Genomic DNA, 16,949 nt, shown 5'->3' with positions numbered 1-16,949 from the left:
TAAGAAAAGCTCTACTCCAGCTGGAGGCCTCAAGAGACTATACTTATGTTTCACAGCGGATGTATTGGAGGCCGCCCGATCTTACAAAGGCTGACTCTCAGCCCACAACTCCATCGTCGCCTGATCGCCCTCCACACGTCTATTCGCTAGAGTAGCTCCTAAATCGAGGTGAGGCTGAGGTCTAACAAGCGGCGCAGCCCGATACCGAGAACGCCACGGTACGCGAACGGCTTGGTAGGAGGGGCCGAAAGTCATCTCATTCGCCCGTGCTGGATGCTCACTTGATATCTTGGCGAGTTCAGGTCGAAGATATGCGATGAGTCTCCAATGTGAGTACCGCAACATACTTGAACAATGAGGGTTGTTGGGGAATTGTGTAGGCGCGATGGTGAACTTTCGGAGTCGAACCGACGCGGCACGAGCCCATTCGAGCTCCACACTCAGCCGTTGCTGGTGAACGAGGAGGACGCCATGGCGTGAGCTTGGTCGTGCTCGTGCCTCATACTCGCAGGAGCCGAGTTCCGTATATGCCGCTTGAGTAAATAGACGAGTAGTGTTTCAACGACTCACAGAAACATCGACCGAGCTTGTGGGTTCATGATTGAGTATTATCACGGCATTTAAGCTAGCTCTAGGGAGGTGCTTATCACACTCACCTAGCCGTTGTAAGGGTGCTCTCCAAACTGACTTCTCTGCCCCAACATCACCCCATGCTTCTGTACTCTCGTCGCAAACTCCATAATCTTCTCACCGTATTGCTTCTCACTAATCTCACCTTTCATCCACTGCCCAAGCACAAGCGCATCATGAGCTGCCTGTCCGGTCGAAGCAGCAGTATGAGGTCTGAAACCGGCCAACGCATCGCCCACAAGCAGCACCTTGCCATCCATGAAGCTATTCTGGTGACTTATGACATCCGTGATAGCTTGCACGAAAGGCTGTTTGGTCTTCCGTACCGCTTCTGCATACTGGGGCGGAAGGACCTCAGCAGCATATGCTTTGTGCTTCTCCCATACACTGTCTTTCATCGTTCCCACGGGAAGTGTGATGGCGTGCCGCTTGCCATCTGTGCCCGTCATGAGGTCTTCGAGCTCGGAGCTGCCTTCAGGATAATTGACATACCATACCCAATTGAAGAGCCGCCGGCCTGGCTCAAGCGTTCCATCACGACCTGGGATCACGTAGCCAAGGATTTGAATGCCGGTTGTGTGGTAGAAGGTGAAGCGTTCGATGAAGACTTTGCGAGCTTCCTCTGATAGTTCGGTTTCTGGGACAGTCCCTCGCCATGCGACATAGCCGACATACATTCGCTTCACATCTGGTTCTAGGAGGCTCCTTATGGTTGAACTTCCACCATCGGCAGCAATCAAGAGATCGGCCGTTGCGGACTGCTCGCCCTGGTCCTTCTGGTCCCAAGTCACCTTCACACCATTGGAAGTGCTTTGAACGGATTTGACGTTACAGCCATTGTCGTACTGTGCCTTTGCCCGGTCGTCGGGCTGCAGACCTTTGACGTACTCGCTTTCCAGTCCCTCGACTCGCCACCTCAAAAGGTGGTAGAGTAGATCCCAGGAGGTCATACGCTGTGCTCGATGCTCTACAGTCTCGGGCATTATCTCGCCTTTCTTGTTGAGGTAATGTCGTGCTGGGCTGGTCACAGCGATATCCCTCCCAGCGCGAACGTACTCCGAGAAGAATTCCTGCGGCTCATTGCCAGCTACGATGCCAGCTCCTTGGTCATGGAGAAGTGCCGTTGGGGAGCGTTCTAGAATGCGGACATTGGGTGGCGATGGCAGCGATAGGAAAGTCAGAGCATGCATGAGGCCAGCAAGGGAGCCACCTGCAATGATCACAGACTTTGGTACTGCTGTTGCGGAAGCCATGGCCATGGTGATGCTGTAGTCAGATAGGATTGTGGTCGTGCTGAACTCCCGTCGAATGATATCAGTCTGTCAATCACTGTACAGGTCCTTCGAGCCGCTGAGATACGTTAAGCACGAAGGGAATGCACGCACAAACGCTTACCACCAGCCTACAGGGATTTACAGAATCAAAGCATAGCTGCCCGATGTACGTGAATGTTACAAGGATTCAGTAGATTGATGACGTCTGGCTCTCTAAGAGCGCTAAGGCGTCGCGCGTTGTTCGTGTTTGTTGTACGCGCCAGCCATCTTTCGTCCAGACCCGTGCAACGACCATCCACAAAGTTCATGTACGAAAGACCCTCAAAGTGCTCGCATAGGCGACGGTGACAATATCGGAACAGCCTTGGACACACGATCGCCATGGCCGCCGTCGCATCTGCAACCTCTGGTCACATCCGAAAACGGCAATATCAGCCTTCGATAACTTCTTTCTTCAACCATGGCGACCGCACATCTTCGCGTCCTTCGAGATCGCCCATGTCACCTCCACTGCCACCCGAAACCCAGGCGTCGCTCATAAGCGTGGGGATGCGAGTACGGAAGTCGGTACCGGAAGGATACAAGACGCATAAGCCAATAGGCACGGACGGCTTTCCCTTTCCTAGCACGGCTCCTGCGGCACCAGTTCAAAATACACGACCAGGCTACAACCAGGAGCCTAGTAGGGAGCTCATGCCATTCTGTGGACTTCACAGGGTGGGAGGGATGGCGATGCAACCACAGTCTTACGCTCCTCCTTCATCTGCTCCACCAGCAACGAGAAGAGGGTACAATCAGGATGAGGACAGCATACCCGGTCTCTCCATGTCACAGCAGACTCTACCGTCTACCCAAGGCAGCTATATGTCTGCCGTGGCTGCTACGGTCCTCGTCCCGAGCAAGAAACGGACATTCGACGAAGAAATGGAGGAGGATATGGATGCCTTGTTCGACGATATGGAGGCCGCGGATTCCTCAACTACGATCCGACTTATCGCGAAGTCGAAGTCTAGTCTACGACGAGCGGCGACCAACAGCATGCTGGGGAGTGAGCACGGTAACGATTTCGAGGAAGCTGGTTTCTTGGCACCGATGGATGTCGACAATTGATAATATGGTTCCGAGAGATGTACGGGGCCTGATCAAAAGCCCATGAACTCCCTGTCACGATACAATTTTCTATGGGATTCGGTCGGATTGTTTTACGAGCGTAGGTGTTGGGGGCGAAACGCTGGCTTTTTTGTTTTGAGAGAGATCCCACAATACCTTACTGGTCAGGAAGTGTATATGATACTGTTGATATAGCTATAATACAGACGCACCTACAAGATCCTTCTGATCTCCCTCGTGTGTTTTGTACATGAATGCAGTGCTGCCGCCTCACACCTGACCTCTGACCATTTCCGAGCGCGGACCCCACCAAACAGATCCACTCATCATGAAGCAAATACACAATTGTTCTTGCCGACCAAATCTACGGTCTGAAACACTTCCTCGAAAACTCAAGGGCCTTCACGTGTAGACTCCAAACACATCGCCCTCGTCGATCGCATTACCGCATAGAATATTAGCCTTACTTCCCTTACGTCGTCCATGCGTTAAGGACCCTGCAGAGCCTCCAGAGTGGGCTTTTATTTACAGTAGATCCGTGCGCAACACGACTAAAGAACAAGGCGGAGGAACGCACGACTTCTCGACACTCACTTACTTGCACACACATCTACCCGCCTACGCCTTGACTTCGGAAGCGGATTGATTGCTAAGGCGTATGCCACTTCACATCTCCCCCAAGATCTTTTCGCCCTTCGACGACTCGGATTGACTAGCCTGGCCCAGGATGGATGTCAATCAGGTCCTCACGGGGACGCTTTCGCCAGGTAGGATTCCGCTCCTCGAACGGGCTATATGTGGAACAGTATGCTAAAGAACTCGCAGACGCCTCCATACGCACACAAGCAGAGACACAACTCAGTCAAGCCGCTGATGCCGATTTCGTAGGTCCCTTCCTTGTGCTACATACATTCTAGATCAGCTGACCAAAAACTCTCTACTTTAGCAAGGCTACCTTACCACACTCTCCCGCGAACTCGCAAATGAGCAGGCTCAACCACAAGTGCGCATGGCCGCCGGCCTCGCACTCAAAAACTCCTTCACCGCTCGGGACTATGCTCGCCTAAAAGAGGTGCAAAACCGGTGGCTTACTCAGATCGACCCGACTGTCAAGGCACAGGTGAAGGACTTTGCACTGCAGACCCTGTCGTCCAGCGATACAAGAGCTGGACTATCTGCCGCACAATTTATTGCTTCCATCGCTGCGATTGAGCTGCCGCGAGAGCAATGGCCGGAGCTTATGCGAACACTGGTGGACAATGTGGGCCAAGGCACGGATCAGAAGAAGCAGTCTTCACTTACTACAATCGGCTTCATCTGCGAATCTGAGGATCAAGACCTGCGTGACAGCCTTGCCCAGCACAGCAACGCTATCCTGACCGCAGTGGTTCAGGGGGCACGCAAAGAGGAGGCGAACGCTGACATCCGCAACGCTGCCATCACCGCACTGGGTGACTCGCTTGAGTTTGTTCGGACCAACTTTGAGAATGAAGGTGAGCGCAACTACATCATGCAGGTTGTCTGCGAGGCAACACAGGCAGACGACAACCGGATACAACAAGGCGCGTACGGTTGCTTGAATCGCATCATGGGTCTTTACTATGAGAAGATGCGCTTCTACATGGAGAAGGCACTCTTTGGTCTTACGATCCAAGGCATGAAGAATGATGAGGAAGATGTTGCGAAGCTTGCAGTGGAGTTTTGGTGCACCGTATGCGAAGAGGAGATCAGCATCGAGGACGACAACTCACAGGCTGAGGGTGCCGAGGCGCTCCGACCATACTTCAATTTCACTCGTGTCGCCACACAAGAAGTCGTGCCAGTATTATTGGAACTTCTCGCCAAGCAGGACGAGGATGCGGCAGAAGACGAGTACAATGTGTCCCGTGCTGCATACCAAGCCGTCCAATTGTGGGCACAAGCTGTTGGTAGCCAGATTGTTGCGCCTGTCTTGACATTCGTGGAGGCAAATCTACGCAGTGAAGACTGGCACTACCGGGATGCTGCTGTCTCCGCGTTCGGTGCGATCATGGAAGGTCCAGAAGAAAAAGTCTTGGAGCCACTGGTCAAGCAGGCCCTGCCCGTTCTGATTAGCATGATGAACGACAGCTCTGTACAAGTCAAGGACTCCGCCGCATATGCTCTTGGTCGCATTTGCGAGGCCGTGCCGGATTCGATCGACCCGAACGAGCATCTGCAAACACTGATAGGAGCACTGTTTGGCGGACTCTCCTCGCACCCGAAGATGGCCGCATCCTGCTGTTGGGCACTCATGAATCTCGCGGACAGGTTCGCAGGCGAGCCAGGATGTGCAACCAACAATCTCAGCCCGCACTTCCAGGCAAGTGTGCAACACCTTCTGCAGGTCACGGAGAGCACTCAAGACAATCAGTTTCGAACTGCAGCATATGAGGTGCTCAATGCTTTCGTCACAAACGCAGCCAACGACTCGGTGCACATCGTCGCCTCCATGTCTGATGTGATCATTGAGCGTCTAGCCAAGACTATCCCGATGCAACAACAAGTGGTGAGCGTCGAAGACAGGCTCATGCTCGAGGAGATGCAAACAAGCTTGACGTCCGTTATCATTGCCGTTATTCAGCGTGTGGAGAAGGAGATCGCACCACAGGCGGACCGCTTCATGGAGCTCTTGCTTGAGCTTCTCAAGAGTCTCGGACAGAAGAGCTCAGTTCCCGATACAGTCTTCGCTGCCATCGGTGCGCTCGCCAATGCTCTGGAGGGCGACTTCGAGAAGTACATGCAGCCTTTTTCACCCTTCCTGCTCAATGCGCTTAACAACCAGGAGGAGCCACAGTTGTGCGCCATGGCTATCGGCCTTGTCTCGGACATTACGCGTGCTTTAGAGAGCAAGGTACAGCCGTTCTGTGACCAATTCATGAACAGTCTGCTCAACAACTTGAGGTCCACAACACTCGGCAATCAGTTCAAGCCTGCTATCTTGCAGTCCTTCGGTGACATTGCTCAGGCGATTGGTGGCCAATTCGAGACGTATCTATCAGTAGTCGGTCAAGTCTTGCAGCAGGCGGCTGGCATCTCTACTGCTGGCGAAAATGTTAGTAGCTTTGAGATGCTGGACTACATCGTCTCTCTGCGTGAGGGAATCGTTGATGCCTGGAGCGGTATCATCAATGCTCTTAGAGCAGGCGGCAACAGTGAGCTCCTCGATACACTGCATGTGAAAACTGCTAACAACATCACAGCCAATCTGCTACAACCTTACGTCGAGTCGATATTCCAGCTCCTGCAAACAGTCTATCAAGACCCAAACCGCACGGAGGCTCTTCTCAGGTCGTCGATGGGTGTAATTGGGTGAGCTATATTGATCATCTTCTGTGCTGCTAGCGTGCTGACATTTGTGCAGTGACATTTCCGAAGCCTTCCCCAACGGCGAATGCAGCCAATTCTACCGGGCAGAATGGCTTACAAACATGGCACGCGACACTCGTGCGAACAAGGAGTTCTCGTCTCGTACACAAGACACTGCTAGATGGGCACGAGAACAAATCAAGCGTCAAGTTGGTAAGTCAGGAAAACGAGCGGCTGCACGTCCAGCACCATGGTTGGATGACCTATCGGAATGGCTTTAATTTTGAGGTCAACCATGGTTGCTTGGTGGTGGATTGAGGTCCCTTCAGCGGACACAAATATCACTATCCGAATATCTACTAACTTCTGGCGAAGCTGCTGCAGGCAACGTCCAGATGTCATGAGCAAGCACTTTTAGGGACGCACTGACTTCGGAAGACTCACGACATGCATATGGACTACAGAGCTTGGCAACACACAGTGCGCTGACCGCGTAATTGTAGCCTTCGGTGATCTACGAACGGATGTCAGAAGCTTGCTTAGAGACTTTTGTATGGCCCCATCACGACCTAGCTCGGCCAAACTGCCGTCTTCACCGCCTTCGAGTCCAATCAGCGATGTGGGCGACATATCGATGGCATCGCGAATGCACGAGTCGAGTTGAGCAAACTTGTCAGAACATCGCCAGGCTCCTCCAAACCACCACGGAAGCAATTCGATTTGAGTCCGACCTTCGCCATGCTGCGCCACGCCGCACTCGACCACATCCCAACCCCAACACCGACCAATGCACCGCCAGCACCAATGACTTGCACGCACCGCATGTATCATAACCCACCCATATTACATTTATCAGCATGACACGAAACACTACCTTGGACGCCCGAATCACGCACGCCGGAATACCATACACCAGATACCCAACGTTTGTCTGTCGTCGTCGAACACAGCATGAGCCCAGACCCCGGCATTGAGATTTCTGAGCATGCATAGCGACGAGTAGGAAGGAGGCGATTTGACATGTCGGCGAATCTCGATCTCGAGGGACGAGGTCGACTACCATGTCCTTGACAGCATTTTCGATCACGTCCATAGCACAACCCAATCGAAGACACATCATGCACAATTCCATTCTGCGTTCCGATTTCATGGACTGCACCGACCAGTCCCATACGAAATCTTCGATCGTAACTTTCTTGAGCTGTAAGAGCCGCGTTCGTGTTATTGTGAGGGCCATCACTGCTATACTAGCTCAATAACGCTGCCTGTTCGGGTTATACTTTTTACCCAAAGAGGCAAAAGCGAGTAAGCGACAGCCGTTGCCTTTCGGCACCTTTGTGGAGTATGCATGCGGTGCACCAGAATGACGCATGGCCGAAGGATATTTGTAAACGTTGGATAACAAAGCAGGACTTCATGTAGTAATAATGATAGAGCTATAAGAACTAGTGAAGGTCTCTTCCTAAGCAAAGCCAGTCGACATAGCACCGACATCGACATGTACTCCCTTCTTTTACTCGGTTCTGCCGCCATTGCGGTCGCACAACGAGGATACAGTCCACCGACCGTCGAAAAGTGTCCAGGCTATGAGAATGCATCTAAGATAGCTTGCGTCCAGAACTATGCAGCCGTGCTACCATATCCTTTCGAACGAGCAAAGACTGTCAACGGCATACCACCTGATAACGACACCTTCGTCGACACTGCTGTGCCGTCAGATCCTTCGTTTAGCCAGCTACAAAATGCTTCTTTCGTGGTTTTCAATCAGGCGCGAGGACTCGACATCCTGGGCATCAATCCGAAGGTCGAGAAGGTGTTTGATGCACCACCGGCAGACAGCATCCACGAAGCACCGGTCTATGTGCCCGAGTTGAATGCGGTTATCTACTCGCTGCCACATCAGGGCATTTATCAGCAACAGATCGTCAACTTGAATAGCACGCCACCAACTTTGAGCAATTTCACTACAAGTCCGCCGGTCTACGCTGTCAATGGCGGCAAGTACTACAAAGGCAAAATCTACTGGGCGGTCGAAGCCTCCTTTCCCTTTCCAAATCCGAGCAACGCAAGTCAGATTGTGCATCAAGCACCAGGAATCTATATGCTGGACCCGATCACTCGCGAAGTCACGACACTGCTGAACAACTATTACGGCCAACTCCTCAACAGTCCCAACGACCTCTTCATCGACAGCGTAGGCGATATCTGGTTCACTGACTCCTGGTACGGCTATGCTATTAACGTGACGGACTACCCGGTCCTGGCACCCAATACTTATCGCTTTCGCCCATCGACTGGCGCAGTCAGTATAGTAGAGAATACACTGCAGCAGCCCAACGGCATTGGCATTAGTCCCAATGGCAGGACAATGTATATTACCGACACCGGCTTCACGAACTTCGATAATGCGCCTGTGGATGTCCTGCCGAGATATACCGTTAACCCTCTTGGTGGTCGAACGGTAAATGCGTACGACATCAACTTCTCACCTGCTGGAAATTACTTGACGGCCAAGAGGCCGATATGGTACGCGGAGACTTTTGGCGATGATGGCTTTCATGTTTCCAAAGAGGGATACTTGCTTGGAGCCGCAGGGGCTGGTGTTGATGTGCTGTCCGAATTTGGGGAGTTGATCATGAGGATCGAGGTTGAAGGGACGGTGAATAATTTGCAGTTTGCTGGGAGCAAGAGGGATGAGGTATGGTTGTTTGGTTTTGGTGGGATATACAAGGTTAGTGGGCTGGGACAGATTCATGGTATGGCTGATGAGTGAGCTCCGCATATGATCGAATGGTGTCCATACCTACGAACCGCTCTCTTGGGCGCTGGTATCGTGTCGTGCCTGTAGAGTTGTCTTGGGTGTTTGTCGGACGTATCATCACACTGCCCATTTCCAAGTGCGAGAAAGGGGGATGTCGCCTGGCGTTCTCAAGGGGGATTATTGCCAAGCTCAATGCAGGCTCATATTAATTGCGTCTGTAGCGGGAGAGAGTGGAGGAGGCAATGCATCCTCTTTTCCATGCTCGTCAGGTGTGACAAATTTGTAGACATATGGAGTCCATCCTGCGCTCAACGCGAGCTGTCTCACAGTACTACAGGGTGTACTGCATTTCGTCTTCCTTGGGCAGAAACTTATTATACTCCTGTCAACGCTCATATCGGTTAGTGAAGCGAGCCGCCACTCGCGTCAGATCAGCGAAGTCGCGTGGAACCCCTCGCGCTTGCTCATGATTGTCTCGAAACCTTGTTTTCGAGCACTGGCTGTCATGTTCACTGTCCTAGCCGCCTGGTCCTGAGCACAACACTTCCCCTTCTTGACATTGATATTGCGTTGCGTTGCGTTGCGTTGCATAGCGGCCTGGTGTTCTGATTTTCCATACATGCCATCACGATCATAGACTGCTTGCGGGCAGCAATCGACTGAGACAGTATGTCTTCACCAAATCAACCGACATGCACACCGGGCACCCACTGGTGGGACACCATTAATTGTGGTTCTGGGTCTGCGTTGAACAACACTGGCACTTCCATCAATGCGCTGCTGGCAGCCATTGCTACTGGTGCTATTGCGTTTGCCGTACAAGTGCTCATTTTCCTGCTCCTGAGGCTCCGACTATCACGAATCTACCGACCACGATCGTACCTGGTTCCCGAGCGCGAACGAGTGCCTCCTCCACCACCTGGCATCGTGCGATGGCTTTACCCGCTGTTCACCACGCCGAATTTGGCGTTCATACAGAAGTGCGGTCTGGACGCATACTTCTTCTTAAGATACCTACGCATGCTGCTCAAGTTCTTCTTGCCAGTGGCCGTCATTGTCTTACCCATCATGCTACCCTTAAATCGATATTCCGGCCCTACTAATAACGTTCATGGCCTGGATCTCTTGTCGATCTCGAATATCAACCCGGAGCATATGGGCCATAGGCTCTGGGCTCAGCTAGTCATGGCCATTACCGTCACCGTCTGGTTCGGCTACATCGTGTACAAGGAGCTGCGAGGCTATATCAGAGTCCGGCAAGCCTACCTGACGTCACCTCAACATCGCATCCGAGCGTCAGCCACGACCGTGCTTGTTACTGGCATACCACGCAAATGGCTAACGCTGGAGGCCCTGGATGGTCTGTACGATGTATTCCCTGGCGGCATAAAAAACATCTGGATCAATCGCAACTTCGACGAGTTGTCGAACAAAGTACAGCTGCGCGATAATTACGCGAGAAATTTGGAGGGTGCGGAGACCGATCTGATCAAGAAGTGTCGCAAGGCATATGAGAAGAAGGCAGAAGAGAAGCGGAAGAAGGAGGGTGCGAAGAAGCAGAGCAAGCAAGAATTGAAGGAGAAGCGGGCCGAGGGTGACGCTGTGGCAGAGCAGCTGGCTCATGGCGAGGGTGTGAGCGCAGGCGATCAGCATGCCACGCATCATGGGCTGCAGGATATCCTATACGAAGAAGCAGAGCGTGAGGATCAAGAACAAGAGAAGGAGAGGGAGAAGCAGAAGAAGCGTGGTCATGGTCTAGGCTTCGTAGGCGATGGCCTGGACAAAGTAGGCCTAGGCGCTGTCAACCAGGGGCTGGGTGCGGTTGGTCATGGCATCGGTGCTTTTGGTAAGAATGTGGGCATGTTTGGACAACGTGTGGCTGGTGATGTTGACACCGGTATCCGCAATGTTGGTCGAGATTTCGACACCGCCACGGCTGCCGCCAATGATGGCCAAGGTTTTGTGACGAACGATGAACTGTATCGCCAATCCATTCTTAGCATGAGTGATGTGGCTCCCACCCCACCTCCAAAGACACCAGCAGAGGAGCGCCAAGCGAGGTTGCAGAATGACACAGATATCGGGCGGGGCATGCGACCTGTGACACGAGAAGGCCGGACAGATGACAGGAGCACCAGAGATAATCAAGCTCCACTTGTCTCAGCTTTGCATTTTCAAGGAGATGCTGCTAGAGACACGCTCCAACAGAAGCAACATCCTTTTGCCGCGCCCCCAGCTATTCCCGGCGAACTGTCTCAGGGCTCGCCTGATAGTGAGAGAACCTTAGGCCGACCCGACATTCAGACGACAAGGCCGTCGGTGGAGTCAAAGCCTCGCTCCCAGATGGAAATTGACGATAGTGCACTACGGCCAAAGCAGCTCACCTGGAAGCTGTGGAAGAATAAGGACATGTCCCTTGGCATGCCATCCCCTCAGCCACACACAGCTGATGAGGACGAATTCCCACTGAACGCGAGTGTCGTGCACAGTGACATGGACAAGCCCAAGCTGAAGGAGAACAACGAGTTGTCTGCCAGTAAATTTGTCGAACAATTCTCATTCTGGAAGAAGAACAAACACGAAGTGAAAGAAGTGTACCCGCGAGCATTCGACGATAAGTGGGACGAAGATAAAGACGAAGAACCACGCTGGCGTCACTTCATCGAGTCTAAGGATCGCGACACTCTTCGCATGCCACTCGTAGATCAAGCTTGGTTTCCCTCCCTCCCTTTCCTCGGCAAGAAGATCGACAAGGTATATTTCCTGCGAAGAGAGCTGGCCCGCCTGAACCTGGAGATCGAGGCCGACCAAAACGACGTCGAGAAGTTTCCCTTCATGAACAGCGCTTTCATACAGTTCAACCATCAAGTCGCGGCCCACATGGCATGTCAGTCTCTCTCGCACCACGTACCCCAACAAATGGCGCCTCGACTTCTGGAAATCAGTCCTGATGATGTGTTGTGGGACAACATGTCAATCAAGTGGTGGGAGCGCTATATCCGGACCGGTTTCGTGCTGGTAGTTTGTGCTGCCTTGATCATCCTCTATGCCATTCCGGTCACCTTCACCTCCCTCTTAGCCCATCTGGATACGCTGGCTAAATCGTATTCATGGATGGCTTGGGCCGGAACACTGCCTACTGTAGCGAAATCTATCATCCAGGGTGCGTTGCCGCCACTGTTGCTTAACTTGATCTTGCTATTGGTGCCGATCATTTTCAGAGCTCTGGTTAAGCAGCAGGGTGTGGCTACTGGAAACCAGAAAGAGCTGGGTGTCCAGACCTGGTACTTTGCTTTCTTATTCATCCAGGTCTTCTTCGTCGTTACCCTCTCGTCTGGTCTCACCCAATTCTTCCAGCAGCTTGGTACACAGCCAGGTCAGGTGGTCAAGTCGCTATCACAGAGTCTGCCGAAGGCTGCTGACTACTTCTTCCAATATCTCCTCATTCAAGGCCTTGGAAATTCTGCTTCTGCACTGCTGCAAGCTGGCACGCTCTTCTCTTGGTTCATCCTCGCCTTCTTCCTAGACAACACGCCGCGACAGAAATGGGCTCGGCAGACGACTCTCAATAACATCCAGTGGGGCTCTTTCTTTCCGGCATTCACAAATTTCGCTGTCATTGGCATTATCTACTCTGTCATCGCGCCTTTCATTCTGGTCTTCATGATCATCATCTTCGGACTGTTCTGGGTCGTTTACAGATACAACGTCCTATATGTATATCAGTTTCGTAACGACACTGGAGGTCTTCTATTCCCGACTGCCGTCAATCAGCTGTTCGTCGGAATCTACTTCATGGAAGTTGCACTTGCCGGCTATTTCTTCATCGCTCAAGGACCGGCCGGAAACGCAGCCGCCATCCCGCAAGGTGCCATCATGATTGTGGCTGTGATCTTCACCATACTGTATCAGTGGCAGCTCAACCAGACTTTTGCTCCGCTGTTCCAATTTCTGCCGATCACGCTTGAAGACGAAGCTGTTATCCGTGATGAGCAGTTCGCGAAAACGCAAGCGAGCAGGTTCGCTCCTTTGAACGGACGAGAGGTCCAGCCTGAAGACGAGCGAGACATACAGGATGTGCTCGAAGACCAAGAGCAAGCTGAGGAGAATGCAGACGAAGCTATGGAGCGACGAGACACGGACCAAGCTGCTCGGCATCGACACTCCTCGCACATGGACAATCAAGAAGGTCAAGCTACAGCTCCTGCCACACCCCGAACGCATAAGAGCGATTGGGCGCACAAGCAGTCTCCGCGACAACCGAACAGTCCTAGCTGGAAGACGGATCGCTGGCGCAATGCTGCTCCTCAAGCAGTGGATCATATGCGCTATTTGGCTGAAGGCAAACGTGCCGAACAATCAGCCACCGTCGAGGTGTCACCAAATACAGAGTCCAAGAAACAGATTGGCGATGTCGAAGCACAGCATACAGTAGGCGACGTCCTCTTCTCTGGCTTCGCGGATGAACTAGAAGACCTGACGTCAGAAGAACGTGACCTTCTCGTCCGCTACGCTTTCCAGCACTCTGCGCTGCGAGCCAAACGTCCTGTCGTCTGGATTCCACGTGATAATCTTGGCGTGAGCGACGATGAGATCAAGCGTGCGCAGAAGATGAGCACGGTCAGTGTTCCTGCGTCGTTGAATGAGAAGGACCGTGACAGCGGTAGCATGGTGGAGAAGACGAATATTTGGATGTCGAATGAGGGTACTGCGTTGGACGGTAAAGGTAAGGTGGTGTTCAGACGCAGCCCACCAGACTTCAGTAATGTTGATCTTATTGCTTTGTGATTGCTTGCATTGCGAGGTGTCTTGGATTTCATGGAGCGTATCGAGCGAGGCATTGTGTGAGGATGGCATTTTCCCTGGCGTTTCATACCCTAGGACTACCTATACCATATGAGAATAATCATGGACCAGACGATGCTCTCCTTCACTCTCGCATTATATGATGAAGTCGGCACATGAACAACACTTACTCCCGATGAGATCACATTGGACCCCGCGATATCGGTGATTTCGATGCCCCTCCAACATTTTTCCTAATGGCACATGCTCTCAATGTTTCTACCAAAACAACAACTTTACAAAAATCGAATAATATGTCTTCCTCTGGCACATACGAACTTCTCTGCTTGGAGAATCCCTTGTTGGACATCCAGGCAAGCTGGTAAGTCAATCTTATCGAGCATCAGTGCCCACTTCACTGACATCAACAACCAGCGACGATGCCTTCTTGGAGAAATATGGCTTGAAGGCCAACGATGCTATCCTGGCCGAGGAGAAGCACATGGGCATCTACGAAGAGCTACTAAAGAGAGATGCTAAGCTCATCGCTGGCGGTGCTGCACAGAACACGGCAAGGGGAGCACAATACATGCTCCCACCGAACTCCGTCATCTACATCGGCTGCGTAGGCAAGGACAAATATGCCGATATCCTGCTCGAGGCGAACAAGAAGGCTGGTCTGGCTGTCAAGTACCGATATGACGAGAAAGTTGGGACGGGCAGATGTGGTGTGGTCATCACGGGACATAACCGCAGCATGTGTACCGATCTTGCGGCAGCCAACTGCTACAAGATTGAGCACTTGAAGGAGAATTGGGATGTAGTGGAGAAGAGCAAGGCGTATTATGTTGGTGGATACCACTTGACCGTGTGCGTGGAAGCTGTCATGGCCTTGGCTGAGGAGGCAAATAAGGAGAACAAGGTATGTCCACAGATTGCGAAAGGGGTCGTTGGTCCTGGTTGAGTTTTGGTACTGATTCTGCTAGCCCTTTTTCCTTTCGCTTTCGGCGCCATTCATCCCGCAGTTTTTTAAGGATCCTCTCGACCAGACAGCACCATACTGGGATTACGTGGTCGGTAATGAGACCGAAGCGACGACCTATGCTGACTCGCACGACCTGAACACACACGACATCGCGAGCATCGCGAAGCACATGGCCAACTTGCCCAAGAAAAATAACAAACGCAAGCGAGTTGCCATCGTCACCCAAGGCACAGACCCTACCATCATTGCAATCCAAGGCGAGGACGAGGTCAAGACTTTCCCAGTGCACAAGATTGATGGCAAGGAGATTGTCGACACGACTGGTGCAGGTGACGCTTTTGCCGGAGGCTTCTTCGCGGGTGTCGCCAAGGGCGAGAAGCTTGAGACTTGCGTGGACATGGGACAGTGGCTCGCTGCCCAAAGTCTGCGTGAACTCGGTCCTTCGTACGTATCAGACTTGAAGTCAAATTATATGATCGCTGATATGATTCCAGATATCCATTTCCAGCCAAGACCTACTCGGCGTCCTCGTAAAGGTATACGGCGAAGCCATGAGCGCATAGGCGTTCTGCATTTTCCGGTGTTTCAACAACCGTAAGCACGAGCATAGAGATTGATACCCAAGGCGTCCTCCACGACGCAATGTAGAAGATGCTCTCATATAGAACAAGGTGCATGCAGCTTAGCAAAGCATACTGTTTCGCGACACCCAGGCTTCCATCTTCTTGGGCCTTGTATTCTGATTGTTGGGCGACGATGTGCCATGTCCTAAATGGTCAAACAACATCTTGAGCGCGTTCTTGCGCCTGTGCCAGCGAGGCGCTCATGCGACAAGGCCGAGGTGCCGATTCGTGTAATAGCCTTCGAACCAACGACATTGTGATACTGTACGTAGCATGACTCGACATCTTCCATCTGACCTTCGAGAAGGACCGTTATTGTTTTCGGCCAGGATCGCTTGCCCGGGAGTTGGTCGATGGTGAGCCCGCCAGTCCGCCTTGATGTTTGGGTTGTCTTACGCCGCAACGCACGCATCACGGTCTACTGGCATACTCCTGGTTTTACGGAGAATGTCAGACGAGTATTCGGAACTTTAGCGGCAACGGCCACTGGTGTGTTATTGCTTGGACGTGTACACTGTACAGAAAAGCTGTTTTGCATTGCGTCGAACGTGTTCGAGATTCCTCGCTATCATTGGGCTGAAGCAAAAGCATTGGAGTCTGCGCCTCAGACGATGCGGAAGACGGTACGAAGTACCCATCTCGGTAGTAACTTTGGTGGACTTGCTCGGCCATACTACTCAGTATACTCTAGTGTAGACCCGATTAGTCGTGAAACATGCTTTGGCTGATCCTGGTTCTTACGGAATTGCCCAACGGTTGAAACGGCGCTGTGCTGAAGATCTGATCGCTGCTTGAAGACGTCAGTCGCGTTCTATGCGTAACAAGGTCATCTTGCAATGCTCAGGCGTGGTTGCACCTCTGTATTAGATTTCGTCGCGATTGCTTGTGTAAGTTGTGCAGACTTGGACGTTAAATGGAGACTTTTGGGCTTCCAGGCCGCGTTCGGCGATATGTCCGAGAACCGCTGGAGGTGCCGTGTGTTGGTCCTCGTAGAATAATTCTGGGCATCGATGGGCGCGATGCTTCACGCCTTGGACTCGTGCCGTGCGAGCTGACGAGCTCGGCCCCCATGCAATTCAGGCGTGTTCTGCGACCTTACAGAACGCATATTGTCACTTTTGAAGATGTCGAAATTCTATTACTCCCGCGTATGCCGCATAAGTCAGGGGTGGTGATGGCTTGCAGACGCGTTAATGCAGGTACCAATCTACAGCCACGGGGTGCCTTAGTCCAGATGCACGCGTGAACTGTTGCGAACCATGTTGACAAAGATGTCAGCTTGATTGTCGACCTCGTTATCCCCGACACCGATCCCTTCGAGTACATGACTCTGTCGAGTGTCTCAGACGCGACATCACCGCCACCACTAGAACAGCCACAACGGCGCGACGGCCGACTGGGCATGATTCTCACCCGTTGAGCTGAAGCTGAAGCTGAAAGTTCACATGTAGGCT

At 52.3% G+C, this 16,949-nt stretch overlaps 6 protein-coding genes across 6 annotated transcripts; 5 read left to right on the top strand and 1 right to left on the bottom strand.

Annotated features, from left to right (window-relative positions):
• Positions 1 to 656: 656 nt before the first annotated feature.
• LTS14_000877 (uncharacterized protein) lies at positions 657 to 1,889 on the bottom strand (the record flags this gene model as incomplete). The annotated part of the gene is made up of 1 exon (XM_064833586.1): positions 657 to 1,889. The coding sequence occupies one exon, from the start codon at positions 1,887 to 1,889 to the stop codon at positions 657 to 659; it is 1,233 nt and encodes a 410-aa protein (XP_064698547.1).
• Positions 1,890 to 2,285: 396 nt separating this feature from the next.
• Positions 2,286 to 3,014, top strand: LTS14_000876 (uncharacterized protein; the record flags this gene model as incomplete). Its single annotated transcript, XM_064833585.1, has 1 exon — positions 2,286 to 3,014. The coding sequence occupies one exon, from the start codon at positions 2,286 to 2,288 to the stop codon at positions 3,012 to 3,014; it is 729 nt and encodes a 242-aa protein (XP_064698546.1).
• Positions 3,015 to 3,741: 727 nt separating this feature from the next.
• Positions 3,742 to 6,622, top strand: kap95 (karyopherin Kap95; the record flags this gene model as incomplete). Its single annotated transcript, XM_064833584.1, has 4 exons — positions 3,742 to 3,781; positions 3,840 to 3,898; positions 3,961 to 6,344; positions 6,397 to 6,622. The coding sequence occupies 4 exons, from the start codon at positions 3,742 to 3,744 to the stop codon at positions 6,620 to 6,622; spliced, it is 2,709 nt and encodes a 902-aa protein (XP_064698545.1).
• A 1,217-nt stretch (positions 6,623 to 7,839) lies between these two features.
• On the top strand, positions 7,840 to 9,114 carry LTS14_000874 (uncharacterized protein; the record flags this gene model as incomplete). Its single annotated transcript, XM_064833583.1, has 1 exon — positions 7,840 to 9,114. The coding sequence occupies one exon, from the start codon at positions 7,840 to 7,842 to the stop codon at positions 9,112 to 9,114; it is 1,275 nt and encodes a 424-aa protein (XP_064698544.1).
• Positions 9,115 to 9,771: 657 nt separating this feature from the next.
• On the top strand, positions 9,772 to 13,890 carry LTS14_000873 (uncharacterized protein; the record flags this gene model as incomplete). The annotated part of the gene is made up of 2 exons (XM_064833582.1): positions 9,772 to 13,828; positions 13,859 to 13,890. The coding sequence occupies 2 exons, from the start codon at positions 9,772 to 9,774 to the stop codon at positions 13,888 to 13,890; spliced, it is 4,089 nt and encodes a 1,362-aa protein (XP_064698543.1).
• A 311-nt stretch (positions 13,891 to 14,201) lies between these two features.
• On the top strand, positions 14,202 to 15,406 carry ADO1 (adenosine kinase; the record flags this gene model as incomplete). The annotated part of the gene is made up of 4 exons (XM_064833581.1): positions 14,202 to 14,269; positions 14,323 to 14,809; positions 14,874 to 15,316; positions 15,367 to 15,406. 4 exons carry the CDS (start codon positions 14,202 to 14,204, stop codon positions 15,404 to 15,406), a joined length of 1,038 nt encoding a protein of 345 aa, XP_064698542.1.
• Between the last annotated feature and the right edge of the window lie 1,543 nt (positions 15,407 to 16,949).

The sequence above is a fragment of the Recurvomyces mirabilis genome (assembly GCF_035927965.1).
Source record: "Recurvomyces mirabilis strain CCFEE 5264 chromosome Unknown scaffold_2, whole genome shotgun sequence".
NCBI classification, from domain to species: Eukaryota; Fungi; Ascomycota; class Dothideomycetes; order Mycosphaerellales; family Teratosphaeriaceae; genus Recurvomyces; species Recurvomyces mirabilis.
This window is presented reverse-complemented; position numbering and strand designations above follow the sequence as displayed.